The sequence below is a fragment of the Muntiacus reevesi genome, chromosome 1 (assembly GCF_963930625.1).
Source record: "Muntiacus reevesi chromosome 1, mMunRee1.1, whole genome shotgun sequence".
In the NCBI taxonomy this organism is placed as follows: domain Eukaryota; kingdom Metazoa; phylum Chordata; class Mammalia; order Artiodactyla; family Cervidae; genus Muntiacus; species Muntiacus reevesi.
Genome location: NC_089249.1, coordinates 184442294 through 184462397, shown reverse-complemented (window position 1 = coordinate 184462397; position 20104 = coordinate 184442294). Strand labels below are relative to the sequence as shown.

Genomic DNA, 20104 nt, shown 5'->3' with positions numbered 1-20104 from the left:
CAGAACTGGTGGAGCAATGTCATGAACTCTTTGGGGACTCTGCAACTGACATCATAGTTGTGCCATTGTCATCACGTGAGTTTTACCTCGTGGTCCAAAGTAGCTGCGTATGCTCCAGCCATCATGTACATGTTGCATCCACTGGAATTTGATGCTCTCTCCGTCTGAAATCCTGTGAAAACCCCATCTGATCACATTTCAGTCTGAAATGTAGACCTTCCTTCCTCCCTGCCTGCCTTTCTGTCTTTCCTCCATCCCTCCCTTTCTTCTTTCCATTGCCAAACACTGAGGACTGCTTTGTGCCAGGCAGTGGAAAAACAGGTGAAGGGGTAAGGAGACCCAACTATTTCAGCACAATCCTCTGCTGTAGACAGGTAAAGCAGGATCTGAAGGGGCATGTCCCACCTGTCTACAGCAGAACAGTGGCACCCCTAGCACGGACCCCAGGACTGGAGGTGTCAGTCCAGTTCTGTCTTCCCAACCTGGGGCTGAATCCTTTTGGGCCCCAGAATCACCCCGTGTGGGTACAGATGAGGGAATAGGTACATGATTTAGATGCCCTATCCCTGCCTTCTCCCCCCACCCCTGCTCTCCCAACACTAACAGTTGCTCTCATCTGCTGCCAGATGTCTGCCCTTCATCCACCCTCCAAGTCCAGCTAGGTCTTTTTTCTCCACCCGCACCCTGGGGCAGCCCCTACAGAAACCACCAGTTCTGGGGAACTTGGCCCAGGGGAAGCGAGAGGACGCAGGTGCAGGGTGAGGCAGGCGGGGCAGGGGCAGGGCAGAGTGGGGAGCAGGTATCCCACGCGCACATACACACCAGGACTGTGCTCTGGCTTTGGATCCCAGGCGGCTGGTCTTGCAGCATTTGGGCCTCTCAGATCACCTTGCTCCCAGGTGGCCCCTGAGCTGAGGAACCTGGGGCGTTGTGGGAAACAGAGGGGTGTTTGCTTCACTCAGCGGAGCCCAGGAGCCGGCAGCAGGATGGGCGGGCGCCCCTCGAGCCCCCTGGACAAACAGCAGCAGCAGCACCTGAAAGGTGAGTGAGGCGGGAAGGAGCCCGATGTTGGCAGGTGGGATTTAGGGCTGGGTTGTCAGCTACACAGGATGCCCTGTTAATGTGAATTCTAGAAAAGCAATGAAAAAAAAAAAAAAAAAGAAAAGCAATGAATACTTATTTTAGTATCAGTATGTCTCAAATTTTGTATGAGGGCATATTTGTGCTGAAAAAAAGTATTCCTTAGTTACCTGAAATTCAAATTTAATTGGTGTCATGTACTTTTATTTGGTTCAATGTGGTAATCCTACTTGGGGCATGGGTTCAGTTGTGAGGGGGGTGCCCCGAACCTGGCCAGACATGGAATGGTCCTCTCAGGCGGGCAGGGACCAATAGGCCCCTCTGTGTGGACCTCAGGGAGTGAGTCACAGTTCTCCTCTTGAGACAAAGAAGGGCCAGCGTCCTTCACACTCCATACCTACAGCTGAGCACGCCCACTGGGGACATGGGGGGCTCACATAGACCAAGAAACAAGGTCAAGTTATCATTACATGAATGGATTCAATAAGCTACTGTGCAGAGTGTTGAACTTTTTTTCTGTAGTGGCTTAAGCAAGATATTTATTCTCTCTCTTATAGAGGGTTAGAATCCCTGAAGAAGGAAATGGCAATGCCTGGGAAATCCCATGGACAGAGGAGCCTGGCGGGCTCCAGTCCACAGTATTGCAAAAGAGTTGAACGTGACTGACTGACTAAACAACGACATAGAGGGGAACAGTGGAAGGCAGGCTGATAAAAGACAACCCAACTTCTCCATCTCATGATTCTACCATGCGTGGCTTCTGTGCCTGAGGTCACCGCCTGACTCAGAATTGCTGCTAAAGCTCCAGTCATTACATCCGCATTCCAGTCTGCTCAATGGATGTGTTGTAGACACAGTCAAGTGCACACATCTTAGAACAGCTTAAAGAGCTTTAACACTTGTGTAATCACCTCCTAGATCAGGCTACAGGACACGTTTATCACCCCAGAAAGTTCCCTTGTGCTGGGTGAGGTGTTTAAAGATTTTGAGAGTCTCCTCAGGTAAGGGGCACAAGGAAATTTTCAGATGCAATGATCTGTTCTTTACCTGGGATGATTTCACAGGCGTGTACATGTGTCAGAGTCATTAACGTCTGTGATTTATACAATTAAGGTGTGTTGTACATCAGTTATAAATTAAGCCTGAGTCCCTTAACTCCCCTGCCCCCACCAACCCCCCTGTGGATAAAAGCAGATCGTGGAGGGTTAAGGATGAATGGAATTGGAGCCTGTCTTTCAGGGAAGCTTTGGAGTGTGGGTAGGAATCCATAAGTAGATTCTCTGCCTGTTTGGCCTCCACTCCGGCAGTTTGAGAGGACGTGACTCAGCCACCTCACCATCCTCTTGTCCCTACAGGCCAGGTGGACACCCTGCTGAGGAGCTTCTTGCCTTGCTACCGCGGGCAGCTGGCGGCCTCGGTCCTGCGGCAAATCTCCAGAGAGCTGGCCCCCCAGGAGCCAGCCAGATGCCAACTGCTGCAGAACAAAGTGGGTGCCACAAGGGGGAGGGGGTGTGGAGCAGGCAAGGCTGGGAGGCTGTTTGTTTGAGGGGCCCTCTTCACATCCCTGCCCTTGCAGGAGCCATGACCTACGGTGACTATTAATTCATTCATGGAATGCAATAGTGACATTTCAGCCACATGGATGAAGCCACTAGATGAAGCTAGACTTACAGAGTGAAGTAAGTCAGAGAAGGAGAAATATCATATGACATCCCTTGTATGTGGACTCTAAAAAGAAATGATACAAATGAACTTACAAAACAGAAAGAGACTCATAGACTTAGAGAAGGAACTTACGGTTGCCAGGGGGAAAGACGGGGGAGGGGGGGGAAGGGATAGTTGGGGAGTTTGGGCTAACAGGTACACACTGCTTTATTTAAAATGGAAAACCAACAAGGGCCTGCTATATAACACAGGGAACTCTGCTTAATGTTATGTGGCAGACTGGATGGGAGAGGAGTTTGGGGGCAGAAAGGATACAATTAAGAAAAAAAGATTCATCCTTTGAACAAACATTCACCAAGCATCAACTGCCTGCCACATCCCTGGTTGGGTGCTAGGGTGCAGGGTGATGTTAAGTTGCTTCAGTTATGTCCGACTCTTTGCGACTCCATGGACTGTAACCCACCAGACCCCTCTGTCCATGGGACTCTCCAGGCAAAAATTCTGGAGCGGGTTGCCATACTCTCCTTTAGGCATCTTCCCAGCCCAGGGATCGAACCCACAACCCTTATGTCTCCTCCACTGGCAGGCAGGTTCTTCACCACTAGTGCCACCTGGGAAGGCCTACCAGGGATGCTGGGGACACAATAGGAACTGAGAGAGATTTCCCTCTGCCCTATGGGGCTCACAGTCTAACTGGGAGAAACGACGAGTTAGTTATCAAGCTAACGTATCATGGTGCAGGATAACCCCTGATAGGTGCTAGGAAGACAAAATGAAAGGTGCTGTTGAGGGTGGGAAGCTGGGCTGTAGGAAGGCCCTCCTGAGCTGAGATGTAAAGGCTGAGACAGAGCCAGAGCATTCTGGAGCCCACATCAGAAGGTCATTTTGGGAGAGGGCACAGCAAGTACAGAAGCCCTGAAGTTGGAAAAGGTGTGCCTGGCTGAGTGTAGTTCCCAAAGGCACAGCATGCCCGATGGACCCCCAGGCCTTTTCACGTGCCATCCTCCCCACTCCATCCCATCCTTTGGCTGCCACTTCTTCCAAGAAGCCTTCCTTGATTACCATCACACTTGCCTGAGTGTGGCCCCTCCTCTGGAACCCCCGTCCGTCTGCTTCTCCAGCGCAGCTCCAGGGTCACAGGTCTGCCTCCTCCACTTGTCTGCTTTGTAAGGATAGGGTTCAAGTCTTACTTCCCCTTCCCCCTCACTCCTTGTGCCCATGGGGTGCCTGCACCCAGTAGGGGCTCAGGAAGAGTGTGTCAACGGAACAGAAGAGCCTGGAGCTGCCCATTCTCAGCTCCAAACGTCTTCTGAGCTGGACGATGGCGCCCAGGATCTCCATGTGCCCTGCCCTGCTCACCCCATCTTCCCCAGCCTCAGAAGATGACTCTTTGACCATTGAGGAAACCAAGGCGCAGAGAGGCGAAGTGACCTGCCTGAGGTCACACTGCCAGCAGGAGGCAGAGGCGAGATTGGAACCCAGAGCCCACAGTCCTCATGACACTGGGTCATCTGTCCCAGCCAGGGCTCTGAGAGTTCCTCCTGGACACCCCATCTCCTGGCTGTGTCTGCCCTGCGATCGGGGCTCCCTGGTTCTGTGGACACAGACCCCACTCCCACCTGGGATGCCACCTGTCCTGCTTGGGCACCGTGGGGCCTGGGTGTTGCCCCCACCTGCACCTTCCACCACCTGCTGGTCCAGCCACCTGGCCAGGCAGGGCACAGCTGATGTTGGGGTTCAAGCAGCACGGAGGGATTTCCTCTTGCTTCAGTTGGAACATTTTCTTTAACATTTATTTTTATCTATTTGCATTAGGTTATATCATTTCCATAATAACATTTTAAGAATATTGCTGTGAAAAATGTCAGACCTAGGAAGAGGGATGGAGAATCCTTTAACAAACATCTTAGTTCCCACTACTCTACCAAAGAATCAAAACATCACAATTGCTGGTCATTTAGTCATCAAATATTTACCAAGTGCCAGCTATGCACCAGGCATCATGCTGGGGCTCAGTCGTGGGGCAACACAATTCAGGTGGCCAGGTAGTGAGATGAGCAATAAAGAAAACGAAACAAGTTAATGTCCCATCCTGCCTGAGGGAGGGGTCTGTGGACAGAGGCCTGGCCATTTCTCATAAACTTAAAACTAACACCTGTTCCATGATCTAGCAATCCCACCCGTATCAGTTAGCTATGCTGCATAACAATACACTGCAAAATCACTCCTTCAAACAACACACATTTATCTTTAAAAAAATGTTTCAAAATTTATTTTTGGCAGTACTGGGTCTTCCTTGCAATGTGCAGGCTTTCTCTAGTTGCAGCAAGCAAGCAGAGGCTACTCTTAAGTTGCAATGCATGGGCTTCTCATTGCAGTGGCTTTTCTTATTGCAGGGTGGAGGCTATAGGGTGTGTGGGCTCAGTAGTTGTGACTTATGGGCTCCAGAGCGTGTGGTGCCCAGGCTTAGCTGCCCCACGGCATGGAACCTTCCCAGACCAGGGGTCAAACCCAGGTCCCCTGCATTGGCAGGCGGATTCTTTACCCCTGGACCACCAGGGACGTCCCAACATGCATTTATCATCTCAGTTACGGTGGGTCAGGAATCTAGATGGGGCTTTGCTAGGTCCTTTCTTTCAGTTTCTCACAGGCTGCAACCAAGATGTTGGTCAGGGCTGGGGTCTCATCTGAAGCTCAAATGGGGGGGATCCCCTTGCAAGTAAATTGGAGATAACAAAAGTCTCCGCCTCGATTTGTATTTGGAAGTGAGTGCTGTGAGCATGTGTGATAAAGAATAAACCATCACAACAGCAGCTCCCAAGCACCTTGTCCTTGGGGGCACCCAGGTTACAGCACGAGCTGTCCAGGGGATTCGGACACTGGGACACTGTCAGATGCTTCTGACATCTGCCTGCCCATCCTCCCACAGAAGCTACCCCGAGTCCGTGAGCACCGAGGGCCCCTGACCCAGCTGCGGGGTCACCCACCCCAGTGGCAGCCAACCTTCTGTGTTCTGCGTGGGGATGGCCGCTTGGAGTGGTTCAGCCACAGGGAGGTGAGTGAGTGGCTTACAGTCCATTTACCTCTCCATCCCACCCTCCCCAGTGTGGATTTGGGGTCCAGTTCCCAGCATAGCCCCCTTCCTTTCTCCAGTCATCCAATATGAATCAAGGTCATCTGTGTGCTTGGCCCTGGATGGGCAACCATCTCCTGCTCTGCCAGGTGGGTAAACTGAGGCCCAGGTCAGCGTGGGGACTCACTTGTGGTCACCAGCAGAGTGAGGTTGAAACCATGCAAGGCCTTTGCATATCCCACTTGCATCCTGCTTCCCAGCTGGGGAATTCTTGTCTCCCTGGGACTCAGTTTTCACCTCTGTGAAATGGGATGGTGATGGTCTATGCCACATGGGGCTGTGAGGATTTGATGAGATCATCCTCATATAGCACTTCAGACTAACACACAGTGGGTACTGGGGGAAGGGATGGAGGCAGGGAGGTGGGTTAACCCCAGTTAACCCCAAATCTTCCCCTGATCTTACATTGGAATATAGAAGCCACCATTTAGACCTGTCCCAAGACAGTTCTTTGGATGTCCTTTGCAGGAATATGAAAATGGGAACCGTCCCCTGGGCTCCACGACCCTGACGGGGTACACAGTCTTGACTTCCCAACGTGAATATCTCCGCCTGTTGGATGCTCTCTGCCCAGACTCCTCAAGTAAGGCTCCTGGGGACCCCAAGAGCTGGTTTCTCTACTTTTGCACTGCTGATACTGGAGCCAGATCATTGTTTTTGCAGTGAGGGATGCCCTGGGCACCACGGGATGTTAAGTAGTATCCCTGGCCTCCACCCAGCAGATGCCAATAGCACGCTGCACCCCGCATGTGACAACTGAATATAACTCCAGACATTGCCAAGTGTCCTTAGGGGCAGCATTGGCTCTGGGTGAGCACTCTGTCTCTTGGAAGAGAAACACCCACTCTTGTCAGGGTGAAGGAGTTAGGTCACTAAACCAGAATCAAAGCAGCAAAGGGTAAAAATGATAAAAATCTGGTGTCAACAACATATGGAGAGATGGACAGTGGTGGACAGTAAAACTGTACAGACTTGTTAAGAATCTAATTGTTCAGTTTATAGTGTTTCCAGGAGGGTTCTCCTTCCCTCCTTCCTGTCTTTACTCCCTCCCTCCATCCTCCTCCTCTTCCTGCCCCTCCAACCTCTCTTCCCCTCACCTCCCCTTCCTCTCCACTCCTTCTCCTTCTCTCTCTGAATAGGGTAAGGAGCAACGTAAGTGGCTGGCATGCATCTGACTGAGGGCCTGCATCATTTCATTGACTTTGCCCAGGAGGCAGTCCCATCACTAATCACCCCATTTCGTAGAAGGGGACACTGTGGCTGAGGACTACCATACCGTAAGAGACAGAGCCAGAATTACACTCTTTGCTTCACTGCAGAGCTATTCTGCAGCTTAATGATGCAAAGATGTAGCAACAAAAACCATATGCAGAAATGTTGATGATGTTGAAAACACGGGAGTTCACCCAAATACTCATCCTTTGGGGTTGATTAAATAAACTATGGCCTCACCCTTAGGAAGGAAATCTGTGCAGCCTCTGAAGGTATCCCATACATACACAGGAGCCAAAAGGCCAGTTGTACGTCAGAAAACTCCACCCTGTTAAAAAAAAATGTATCCCATACAGCTTTGTGCAGATTTTAAAATCTGGGGTAATGTCCCCCAAACTGTTAACAGTTATTATCATTTCTGGAGGCTGCGATTAAAGGGATGCATGATGAGGAATGTCCACTTCTTTCTGCATTATTGTATTTTACTGCAGTGTGTATATATCACTCTGGAAGTTTGAACAAAACACTGAAGGATTTATGAGATCCCAATTTAATTAATTTGGGGCTTCCCTGGTGTCTCTGTCTGTAAAGAATTTGCCTGCAGTGCAAGAGACCACAGGCAGCCTAGGAGACCTGGGTTTGATCCCTGGGTAGGGAATATCCCCTAGAGAAGGAAATGGCAACCCACTCCAGTATTCTTGCCTGGAAAATTCCATGCACAGAGGAACCTGGTGGGCTACAGTCCATGGGGTCACAAGAGTCAGACACAATTTAGCAACTAAACCACCACTCATTTTTGTCCTCCCAACAGTTCTATGTCATTGGTATCACTTTTTAGCACATTTTACAGATAAGAAAACTGAGGGGTTTTTTAGGGTAATGAAAATCTGTGCAAAGAGATAGAAAATGGTTTGGCCAGGTATGAATCTGGGCCTAGCTCCAGCTCCCTCCAGCAAGCAGGGCTCAGATCACATGCCAGTTCAGACAGTTGTTGGTGGCTGCCCAGGCCGTCGTGTTGAGGAGAATGCTGAGACAGATTATTAATATCTGCCCTGGGCACACCTCCTCCTGGGACTGAGCTGAAATCGGGATCTTCTAAGCATTTCAGTATTGCGAAAATTCCATGGACAGAGGAATCTGGTGGACTACAGCCCACGGGGCGGCAAAGAGTGGGACATGACTTAAGCAATTGAGCTCACACAAGCATTTCATGGTGAATGAAGGGAATGAATGAAGGAAGACGTGAGCTTCTCTGTCTGCTTTCAGGAGACCATACACAGGAAGAGCCTGATCCCCTCTTGGAGATGCCGGTTAGCTCCCCCCTGTTCCTGCAGCATCCCTTCCGCCAGCACCTCTGCTTCTCTGCAGCCACAGGGGAGGCTCAGCGTGCTTGGAGACTAGCCCTGCAAGGTGGCATCCGGCTTCGAGGCACAGGTGGGTCCTGGCAAAGGGCAGGCAGTGGTGGGGTGCAGAATCTGGGGTCAGATGGCTCTGCTCCTGTTGGCTGTGGAATCCTCTCCAAGCCTCAGTTTCCTTATCTATAAAATGGATCGTGGGGAAGGACAGAGGGGAAACAGGCAATAATGCATGGCGAGGCTGTGATGAGGGTGCAGGCCTGTGGGAGCTTAGCCTGGGGATCAGGGAGAGGAAGTCAAAGCTGGAGTCTCAAAAAGATGAGGGACCAGCCAGGTCAAGAAGAGGAACGGAATTGACACATACAGTTGGGCAGGTTGTTGACTGAACAAATGTACCTAACTGGAGAGGCAATTGGAGACTGGCTCGGGACTGGGTGGTGACTGCCTGTAGGGGATGTCTTTCCCTAAATGGCATTGGCATCCACAGGAATTTAAGCCAACTGCAGGAGATAGTGGAGGACAGAGGAATTTGGCATGCTACAGTTCACGAGGTCACAAAGAATCAGACACGACTGAGCACCTGAACAACAAAACATAAAGCTCGCTTATGGGCTGATGATGGTCTTAGGGAGGTGTGCTTCCTGCCGAGGGCAATTCTTTGTGCAAAGGTCTGGAAGTGGTTGACCTAGCTGTTTGAACCTGGTGAGGAGGTGGAGGGCTTCCTCCTGAAGTGATGGGGAGCCAGGCAGCCTGAGGAGAGCAGGGGAGGGATGGGTGGACACTTAGGAGTCGCCCCCTCAGTCCTGCAGCGAAGTCAAGCGCCGGCAGCCCGTGCCTTCCTAGATGCCATACGGCTCTACCGGCAACAACACGGCCAATTTGGCAACGATGACGTGACCCTGGGCTCCGACGCTGAGGTCAGTGCCACATCAGGCCGCACCCGGGACCCCCAGGACCCCTCTCGGCCCACTGAAGCACCCATGGTCACCTCTCCCGCAGGTGCTGACCTCGGTACTGATGCGGGAGCTGCTGCCAGCGCTGCGAGCCCAGACCCTGCCCGGCCTGCGAGGAGCCCGCCGCGCCCGGGCCTGGGCCTGGACCAAGGTAGGCACAGGGTCGAGGAGGTGAAGTAGGGATGCTCGGGAGGCCAAGAGGGGGCAGGAGTCGGACCTGAGTGCCCAGTTTCTCTGCGCGTCTCTCTGTGCCTGTCTGTCCCTCCGTCCCTCTCATCCCCGCCCCGTCTCGGCGGTCTACCGCGCCCCTGACCCTTGTGGGGTCCCTTCGCTGGTCTGAGCAGCTCCTGGATGCCGTCCACGCTGCAGTCCTGGCTGGGGCCTCCGCGGGGCTCCGCGCCTTCCAGCCCGAAAAGGACGAGCTGCTTGCGGCCCTGGAGAAGACAATCCGCCCAGACATGGATCAGATGCTGCGGCTGAGGGCGCGCGTGGCTGCAAGGCTGAAGGGTGCGGTTCGGGGGCGTGGCCTAGAGGGGCGGGGCTTGAGTGGGAGGGGCGGGGCTGGGAGCCCTAGAGAAAGAAGGGGAACTGGTTGGGTGTAAGGGGTGGAGGCCAATGTCTGGAGCCGGGAGACCTAGCAGGGGCAGGGCTAGAAAAGGAAAGGCCGGGCCGAAGTGGGAGAATGGACGTGGTTTTGAGGTTTAGGATGAGGGTGGGGCGAGACAAGGGCCAAGTCAAGAGGAAGGGCGGGGCCACGGGAAGGGGGCGAGCCAGGGATGCAGAGGGTGAGACTCCAGACCCCGACTCGTGGGGAGAGGGGCCGAAGCGTTGGCAGTAGCGGGTCTGACCCGGGTTGGGGGTTGTCTGGTCAGACAGAGGAGATGGCAAAGAGAACTGAGTTGGAATCCGGACTCAGCCTCCCAGTGTGCGACTTTTGAGCTGATCCTCATCGCACTTGAAGCCTCAGTTTTCTGATTTGTAAAATGGTAGAGGAGGATGCTCAGAGTCTGCGCTCCCATCTTCCTCACCCTGTTGAGCAAATAGTCGCACACCTCCCCCCTTCCCTCTCCCATTTGCTGAGCACCTAGAGGAGATCCAGGCCAGTGTCTTCCACTCGCAGCCGAGGTCCAGAGCCCCCTGGAGTCCTGTCTGCGCGGGAAGGTGGATGCACAGCTGCCCCGGATCACGCAGACGCTGCTGAGCACTGTGGAAGCCGAACTCGCGGCGGTGCGGACCCTCCTAACCCAGGGCATGGACCGCCTGTTCCGCCTCCTGCGTGGGAGCTCCTCCAGCACCCAGCTGCGGAAGGAGGTGAGCTCCAGGGGCTCTGGGTTCATCGGGCCTATGGGCAGTGTCTTAACTTTATGGAAGAGTCACGTGAACCTTGCATCTTTCTTGTTTGAAAATCTTTTGAAAATCTCCGAACTTTCACTTTCTTCTAGGCTGCATTTTACTTAGGGTGGGCCACGATGGGCGGGGAGGTGTAAGAGGACAAGATTAGCGATTTACTAACACTGATCTGGAGTCACCTTACCTGAAAACTCTTCCTCTTCCCATTCACTTGTTTGGCCACAGCCCACCCCATCTCCTGAGACAGAATTCTGCTCTATGCAGGTCAGCTCAGTTCTTCTGATATGAAATGAGAGCGTACTATATGCTAAGAAACATTCAACTCATTAAGTGTCTGTTGACCTTTAAAATGAAAAAGCCAGTTATTTTACCAACAAAACACTTTAGGGAGAGAGAGACAGCCTCTACATTGCAATTTGGGACATGCAAGCTAGGGCAAAACCATAGGCAAGTCTAACAAAGCGGAAGAACATTATAGAGAAAAAGGAGGAAGTTGGGAAGGGTGACTTTGAAGGAAAGCAGTAGTTCAGGATGGTGACACTTTCTCATTGGTTGAGTGGTGGTAGTTTCTCACTGGTTGAGGCTGTTGCTGGGTAAGGAGAAAATCTTCCTCCTGTGAGAGTGGTAAAGCAGTAATTTTCTTTTCCCTGTTTGGAGTCTGCAGAGGGCAAGGGGTGGTAGTGCGTGACAGCTCTCCCTTTAGGGTTTAATGGCTTCATTTTATTTTTTTATTTGGCCCAGTCACTCGACTTGTGGGATCTCAGTTCCCTAACCAGGGACTGAACCTGGGCCGTGGCAGTGAAAGTGCCAAATCCCAACCACTAGACTGCCAGGGAACTCCCACGACTTCATTTTAAATGAGGTTTCCAGTACTCTTGACTGGAGAATCCCATTGACAGAGGAGCCTGGTGGGTTACAGTCCATAGGGTCTCAAAGAGTCAGGCAGAACTGAGTGACTAACACTAACACTAACTTTAGTAATCTTCACACCTCCGTTTCATAGTCACCTCCTTCAGAAATTTTTCCTGGCCCTTTCCACAGCTGCAGCTGCTTATGCTTCCCTCCTCATATGAGCATTTACGCACCACTATAGTTGTTTGTTTAAACTCTTGTCTCCTCCAACTTTTGCGTGAGCAATTTGAGGGAAAATACCACTTTGGATTATTCCACTTCTGTAGCCTCAGGATTCAGCACAAAGAGAATGTCAGGTGATGGCATTGGTGAGACGAGTGCTGGGTGTGCCTATTTCCCCTCAGTCTCGCCATCACCACATTATCATTTTTTTCTTTTTTTTAAATTTTTATTTATTTATTTTATCATCTATTTTTATTTGTTGGAGGCTAATTACTTTACAATATTGTAATGGTTTTTGCCATGCATTGACATAAATCAGCCATGGATTTACATGTGTTCCCCTCATTTTTTTCAAGTTTCACCATTTTATGTCCATCACACCATACCTCACCTTTATTGTGGGTTTTTTTTTTTTTTTTTGGTGACAACTGAGTTGGGATGTGTTTCCAGTTGTGTTTCTCCTTCAATGAATGGGCTCTATGGCCCTTGGCCCTGCTTTTCCACTGGTGGTGTTTTTCTCACCTGTCATTGGAATGCAGGTGTACTCATTTGGGGAGATGCCATGGGACCCAGAGCTGATGCAGATTTGCTACCGAGAGGCCAAGAGAAGCCGGGGGCAGCTGGGGCAGCTGGCAGCACCGTTTGGCTTCTTCGGAACACAGAGCCTAGTGTTTGGGGCCCAGGATCTCGCACAGCAGGTAAGGGTTGGTGGGAGGCTGGGAGGAGACGAGGCAAGGATGGCAGCCCCTACCTAACAGGTGCTACATGTGTGCTGAGGAGACCACAATGACCCAGACAGACCTGAGCCTCCCTGGCCGGGCTCCCAGTGTCATGCAGACATGAACTCATGAGTAGGCAGTAACCACATCTGATGGACAGGGCTGTGATGGGGACACCCGAGGTGCTAGGAGAACCCTGAGGGGGCACCTGATCCACCTCCAGGCTGGGGAGATTTTCCAGGAGGAGAGGACTGCCAGACTGGGGCAGCCATGGGAGGAATGGGAATAGGGTATGTCCTGGGTATAATGAACAGTGTGGCTAAGCCCTGGGAGGTGAGAGAGCTTGTCCACCTTTGGGAAAGTAAAGCAATTTAGAGACATTGGGCTGTAGATTTCAAGAGCGGGCAACGATGTGAGAGATATGACAGAGGTGGGGAGGCAGATGAATCAGGGCCTTGAGTAATGGGGCTGCAGGGGCTGGGTTCTTTTCAAGGGCAATGGGAACTATAGCCAGTGCTTGAGCAGGAGAGGGGCATGAGCAAATTCAAAGGTTTTTAGAAAGCCCTGCCTGCCATGGGGAGCAGTGGCTGTTGGTGGCAGGAATGGAAGTAAGGAAGTCTGAACCAGAGCAGGTTGGTGGAGAGAAGCCAGCAGTTTTGAAGGCCAAGGGGATGGGATCTGTTAATGGACATGGTGAGTGAGAGAGACAGAGCTTGAGAAGACCCAGTACTGCTTGACCCAGTTGTTCGGTCTGCATACTGCACAAGAGGGCTCAGTCATGGAGCCTGGACTCTGGACAACTCTCTGCTCCCCATGCTGGGCCTCCTGGCACTGACTGGATGAGGCCCAGGTCCTGAGAGGAAGAGAGTGCTATATTTGTCTTTTTTAAAATTGTATTTTTAAATATTTATTTATTTGGCTGTTTCCAATCTTAGTTGTGGACGCAGGGTCCTTAGTTGCAGCACATGGGAATCTTCAGTTGTGCCATGCAAACTCTTACTTGCATCATGTGAGACCTGGTTCCCTGATCAGGGATCAAACCAGGCCTCCTGCATTGGGAGCTCAGAGTCTTAGCCACTGAACCGCCAAGGAGGTCTCAAGGGTACTGCATCTTGGGACAAGAAGGAGCCTTCGGGGAGGTAGCTGGTCAGGGCAGGATGGATACTGAGAAAGGTTCAACTGAGCAGGCGCAGGGCCCAGAAAGAGCATGGATTTCCAAGGCTCATCTCAGCATCTCCTCCCACAGCTCATGGCTGACGCTGTGACCACCTTCCTACAGCTGGCTGACCAGTGTCTGACCACGACTCTGGACTGCGACCAGGCCACCCAGCAGCTGGAGAAAGTCAGGGGGCGCGTGCTGAAGGTGAGGTCTGTGAGGAGGGCGTGGCAATGGGCCTGACTGTTCAGGTGGCTGGGGGCCCAGCTACTGTGTGTGTCATGCAGAAATTCCAGTCAGATAGCAGCTCGGCGCGGAGGAGGTTCATCCACAGCTGGCTGCTCTGCATCTTCCTGCCCTTCGTGTTGAGCCAGCTGGAGCCGAGCTGCAAAGCGGTGAGCTGATGGGGGACAGGCCCTACAGAACAACCAAGCATCATAGAGCCACCTTGATGCGTAAAGACTTTTGTCCCCTGAGCCCCGAGACTGGGTCAGATGGCTCTTCTGGGCTCCCATAATGTCCTCTGCTTCTCCCATGACAGTGCTCTATGTCTGCCATTTGAGAGCTGGCATGGGGTCCCATGTATCACATATCAGCAGGTGATAGAGGCTTCAGAGAAAGGAGGAAGCGGGGAGGATTGTGCATGGGGGGAGGGTTCTGAGTGGTTAGGGAGGCTGTCTTTGGGAAGATGATGCTTGAGAAGCAGTGAACTAAAGGCATGAGCCATATTCAGGGGAAGGGTGTTCTTTGCCACGTGCATAGGTCCTGAGGGAGATCCGTTTCTGGTATGTCGGAAAACAGTGAGAAGGCGAGTGTGGCTGGAGCTTGGCGAGCAAGGAGGTAGGAGGTAGACAAGGAAAGAGGTCCCAGGCACCTGGCTATACACGGCTTAGGGGCGCTGGAAAGTGGTCTGCAGCAGGGGTCAGGCAGGCGGTGGCTGCGAGGGGACCCAGCAGGAACACCTAAACTGTTCCCACTAGGTGTGATGTGCTTTATTTCACCAATCCCCACAACAACCAAGGGAATAGTGAGTCAAGGAGTCCATTTTAAAGATGAGGAGACTGAGGCCAAGATTTCCCTGGCTAATCAACGGACATGAGTTTGAGTAAACTCTGGGAGTTGGTGATGGACAGGGAAGCCTGGCGTGCTGCAGTCCATGGGGTCGCAAAGAGTCAGACACGACTGAGCGACTGAACTGAACTGAATCAGTGACAAACCTGGGGAAGGAGCCCATTTTAAAGATGAGGAGACTGAGGCCCAGATTTCCCTGGCTAATCAGTGACAAAGCTGGGGCTGGAACCCATGTCACACACAGCCCACTCCCCTAGCTCAGCCACTCACCTGCTTCGGTTCCAGGAGCTGCTTAAGTTTGAGGGGGACGTCCTTGCTATGGGCAGCCCTGCCCTGACTATCGAGGGGATTTACGAGGATGTTGTCCGGGGGTTCCTGCTCCAGAGGATCAATGGAGGTGAGCCCCGCCCACTACAGCTCAGGGGAGCCTGGTGGCTCCTTGCTGTGTCTACTGAGTCCTACCAGAGTCCCCATTGCCTCTCGCTTCCTGTGAACACTAGCCTTTTGACTCAGGGCCAGGATGGGGAAAGAAGGTATCTGGAGTGGGAGAGCCTATAGGAACAGTGATGGAAGCTCCCTGAAGGAGGGGGCACTGGAGTGGGGCTGTGAGGGATGTGTAGGAGTTCTGAGGCTGAAAGGAGGGAGGGAACATTTTAAAACTGGGGATACATATTTACATTTATTCATTCAGTGACTTCTTCCTGTTTTATTCTGAGCTGGCGTTGAGGCCCCAAGTGTACCTGGACTTGGCAGTAGGCCTCTCAGGATTTCCTGGACTGGGAAGAGGCTCCTGAACAGTCTCTTCTCCCTCCAGCCTTGTCGCTTCCTTCTTGACCCAATGCCTGTGACTGCTGAGACGTGTACTCACAGGGTGATGAGCAATGTGTCATGGTCTTTCAGGGAATGCCACAGTTGACATGGAAGGAGAGGGGGCTGGAGGCTGCCAGGGAAGATGTGTAGGGCCTGCATGACAGGCAGAGGTGTTTAGACATTTTGTGGCAGGCAATAGAGAGCCATGGAGAGTGTGTGAGCAGAGGGCCACAGAGGCCAGACTGGAAGTCAGAGAGGAGGCTGAAGACCCGGTCCTGGGAGCAAACGATGGACTTGAGCAGGGGCAGAAACCAAGGGGACAGAGCCCAGGCATGAGGAAGAGGCAGAAATCAGAGGCTGCTGTTGGCCTTGGGTGTTACTGGGTACATGGGATGGACCACAACCCTGGAAATGGTGTGGATAGACTGGAGAGGTGTCCCAAAGGGCCTGGATTTGAAGGACGCAAAGAAGAAAGGGGACTTCCCTGGCAGTCCAGTGGTTAAGAATCTGCCTGCCAGTGCAGGGACACAGGTTTGATCCCCGGTCTGGGAACTAAGATCCCATATGACTCAGGGCAACTAAGCCCATGCACTGCAACTGCTGAAGCCCGTGTGCCCTAGAGCCTGTGCTCTGCAACAAGAGAAGCCACTGCAGTGAGAAGCCTGAGCACTGCAACTGGGGAGGAGCCCCCACCCGCTGCAACTCGAGAAAAGCCCACACAGCAACAAAGACTCAGTGCAGCCGAAAATTTAAAAAAAGATAAATAAAACTCAATGCATATATATGTATATGTATTTTTTTAAAAAAAAGAGTAAGAAGGGATGCAGAAAGAGCAGTCAGAGTTAGCAAAATTCTGGGAGTCAGGAAGTACGGGTGAGAAGAAACTCAGAGAATCTCAGAGGAGAAACTCAGAGATAGCAAAGTTATGGGAGCCAGGAAGTAAGGGTAAGAAGTTTCCTTGTTCTGTGCATGGCCAAACAAAAAGAACCTGGTTATCTTAGAATAGGGGACATTTTAAATGGAAAAAGGCTATCCTGTGGAAACAATTTTTTAGAAAACAAGTTTCTATTCCTAGAGGCTTTACAGGTCATGTGGGTGGGGTATGGTGGGTAGTTGGGGGCGAGGTTTCCATCCTGAATTGATTTGTGATGTCTGAAATGCTGTACTGGAAGGTAGAGTGGGTCGCATTCAGGCTCAGTGAAGGTGTGAAGATTGGCTAGCAATGTCTGCCATGGATACAGATGTGGACATAGGTTGGTATGAGCCATTCCTTTAGGGTTCCTGGTTGAGATACATCCCCCATCCTTTGCCCTCTTGTGGCCTCTCTGGGAAAATTCATGGCAGCCCTGGGATTACGGGGTTTGTCCACATGGGCCCAGGGGTTTCTGTTTTATTTTAGAATTGAAAAAGGCCCTTGGGGCCAGAAACATGTCCTGCATTCTGGATGACTGCTCAGAGGAGCCATGGGACCAGGCAGAAGCAGGTGAGGCCCTCAGAGGCTCTTGGCCCATGCCAGTGAATTGCTGGGGGTCAGGTAGGAGAATCTCCAGGGGGGTTGTGAGTGTGGGTTCTTGGAAGGAGCTGCGTGCACCTTGTCTGTTGACTTGGTCAGGTTGTCCAGGCTCATAGTGAACTAGGGCAATGGGAAGCCACAGAGTGTACCTGAGTGATAGAGGTATCCTCTGACATGCATATGAATTTGTGTCCCATTTCTTCTTGTCAGGACTCTACAGGGCCTCTCCCAGCAGCTACTGGTTCCCAACACTGGTGGGGAAGATAGTGGTGGTGGGAGTTTTGAGTTCACCTTGAACAATGCAAGGAACTGATTTCAGGGCTGGGGCAGCCTGGCCTCCTACTATAGGACCCTACCGCAAGCTCCTTGTTGGAACAGTAAATGCGTGTAGGGCTGAGGCTGTCACTGCTGGTGGTGCGGGGATCCTGAACTCCAGCCCTAAGATGGAAATGTTTTATGAAGAATTCCCTGAAATGGGACAGAAAACAGCTGATCCAACTGGAAGCAGATCAATGGGCAAGATGTTTATAATCTGGGTGCTCAGAACCAGGGTGGATGTAGGGATTCTGGAGTGGCTCACAGCTCCTCAACTTCCTTGGGTATCACTGTTTTGAGAGCTTTGTGAATCCACCCAGCTACATGGCTCCCACGTTCTTTACCCACAGAAACTCTGAGATAATAAATGTAGTTTTCAGTGGCTAACTTTTGGATCCTTTGTTATGTGGCAGTAGCTAACTAATACACATCCCAGCTGATCTGGGACAGCATCTCAGAGACAGTCGGGTTTCTCAGGTAGTTCAGTGGGTAAAGAATCTGCCTGCAATGCAGGAGATGCAGGAGATATGGGTTCAATCCCTGGGTCAGGAAGATCCTCTGGAGGAGCACATGGCAACTCATTCCGGTATTCATGCCTGGGAAATCCCATGGACAGAGGAGCCTGACAGGCTGTAGTCCGTAGGGTTGCAAAGAGTTGGACATGACCGAAGTGACTGAGCTCAGGGTAATTTCTCAACAGATTTAAATGTCTGCTAGTGGAATTTCTGAGTCAAAATACATATACCATTTCAAGGCTTATCACATGACCCCCACACCTTCACCTTACTCCTCTCTGGAAAAGCTGTGCCTTTTAATGAACTCAGAGTCAATTGCTGCAGATAAACTGATGAATATTCACACTCACTGGGATGAATGAAGATTAGACAATTTTTAAATGATTAAAATTATCCTGAAATGTCAGAATATTGGGGGATTTGCAACTAGGATGAGGGATTGTGGATGGGCTTCTTAACCTATTGTTGTTCAGTTGCTCAGTCGTGTCTGATTCTTTGCATGGACTGCATCATGCCAGGCTTTCCTGTCCTTCACCATCTCCCTGAGCTTGCTCAAACTTATATCCATTGAGTCAGTGATGCCATCCAACCATCTCATCCTCTGTTGTCCCCTTCTCCTCCTGCCTTCAACCTTTCCCAGCATCAATTTAACCAGAATCTAATTGATGATGGGGTTTTGCTTCTAGTCTTTTGCACTGATAGTTAATGCCACTGTGAATGACCTTTCATGTACTTTTCATGCAAGCGGGTAAATCCCCCAAGGTGAAATCTCAGGGTTTAGAGCACATATGTTTGTCATTTCAGTAGCAGTTTCCAGAGTGATCTCCATCAGGGTGGTCCCACCTGGTACCCCCTCACCTGGAGGTGAACTATTTCCCCACAGGCTGTCAGCTGACTTGGGATTTCTCAGATCTCCTGGGTGAAAAATGTCTTAGCATCATTTTAATGAACATATCTTATTGGGAACGAGGTGGAGAGTCTTTTCATGTGTTTAGGGGCCTCTCTGTGAAATTCTGTTTCTCTCGGTGGCCCATGTATGTATCTTCTGGGCACTTTTACATTTCTATTAAGCTTTTCTCACTAAGCTTCCATTTCCTAGTATTTGTTATATTCTAGGCACTTGATATGTCCAGATGTTTTGGCATCATTATGATACTTCTCCATTTTACAGATGTAGAAACTGAGGCTCGGAGAGGGACTTGCTCCAGGCAACCAGGCCCCAGCACCGAGGACTAGCCACTATGCCCACTGCCTCCTCCGGGGACATTCCAGCACTGAAGCTCTGCCCACACTTACTGTCATTCTCAACAGATAAATGTCTACTTGTGGAATTTCGGAGTCAAATATATGTACCATTTCAAGGCTTATTATGACCCCTACACCTCCACCTTATTCCTCTCCGGAAAGGCTGTGCCTTTTATTAACACTTCCACCAACAGTATTTGTGCATATTCTCCTTTCCAAACACTGGGACTTTTCATAAAAGAAAGACTGCCAATCTGATAGACACACACAGATTGCATTGTTTTAATTTCTTTGATGACTACATGCATGCATGCTAAGTCACTCAGTTGTGTCTGACTCTTTCTGACCCTTTGGCCTGTAGCCCATCAGGCTCTTCTGTCCATGGGATTCTCCAGGCAGGAATCCTGGAGTGGGTTGCCATTTCCTTCTCCAGGGGATCCTCCCAACCCAGGGATGGAACCCTCATCTCTTATGTCTCCTGCAGTGGGAGAGGGGTTCTTTACTACTAGCATCACCTAAAAATATCTCTACGGACAATTTATATGTGTTTTTATGTTTTGCTTTGTTTTAGTGAGTTGCCTTTTCAGAGCTTTTACCTACTTTTCAGGAGAGTTTATCTTTTTCTTATTGATCTTTAATAACTCTTTATATGTTAAGGATATTAACAGTTTTGTGATACAAGCTATAGATTCCCCCCCCCCCCCCCCCCCCGCCAGCTTGCTGTGTGCCTTTGGGATTGTTTATTTGCTCCAAATCTTAACTTAGTATCAAGTTTCCCAGCTGACAGTAGAGCTTTTACTGGTTTCCCCCTACCTGCCAGAAGCCATCAGTCCACTGGAGGTTGGCAGCTTCTGCATATCACAAGCCTTCCAGCTGCTTCCGGCACCAGTCCCGAGAGGGATTTCCCCAGTGTTTTTCTCAGTTCAGCTTTCAGAGGG

At 51.0% G+C, this 20104-nt stretch overlaps 1 protein-coding gene across 1 annotated transcript; it reads left to right on the top strand.

Annotated features, from left to right (window-relative positions):
- Positions 1 to 986: 986 nt before the first annotated feature.
- On the top strand, positions 987 to 19348 carry NIBAN3 (niban apoptosis regulator 3). The gene is made up of 15 exons (XM_065931752.1): positions 987 to 1041; positions 2436 to 2566; positions 5675 to 5800; positions 6347 to 6461; positions 8357 to 8524; positions 9247 to 9362; positions 9445 to 9549; positions 9743 to 9905; positions 10519 to 10709; positions 12362 to 12520; positions 13788 to 13904; positions 13985 to 14092; positions 15054 to 15165; positions 16978 to 17061; positions 19093 to 19348. The coding sequence occupies exons 1-15, from the start codon at positions 987 to 989 to the stop codon at positions 19155 to 19157; spliced, it is 1815 nt and encodes a 604-aa protein (XP_065787824.1). The 3' UTR covers positions 19158 to 19348.
- The last annotated feature ends 756 nt before the right edge of the window (positions 19349 to 20104 follow it).

Coding starts and splice junctions, on each gene's coding strand:
- NIBAN3 (XM_065931752.1), top strand. CDS start 987: ATGGGCGGGCGCCCCTCGAGCCCCCTGGACAAACAGCAGCAGCAGCAC. Junction 1,042..2,435: donor GCAGCAGCAGCACCTGAAAG/GTGAGTGAGGCG, acceptor TTGTCCCTACAG/GCCAGGTGGACACCCTGCTG. Junction 6,462..8,356: donor TCTCTGCCCAGACTCCTCAA/GTAAGGCTCCTG, acceptor GTCTGCTTTCAG/GAGACCATACACAGGAAGAG.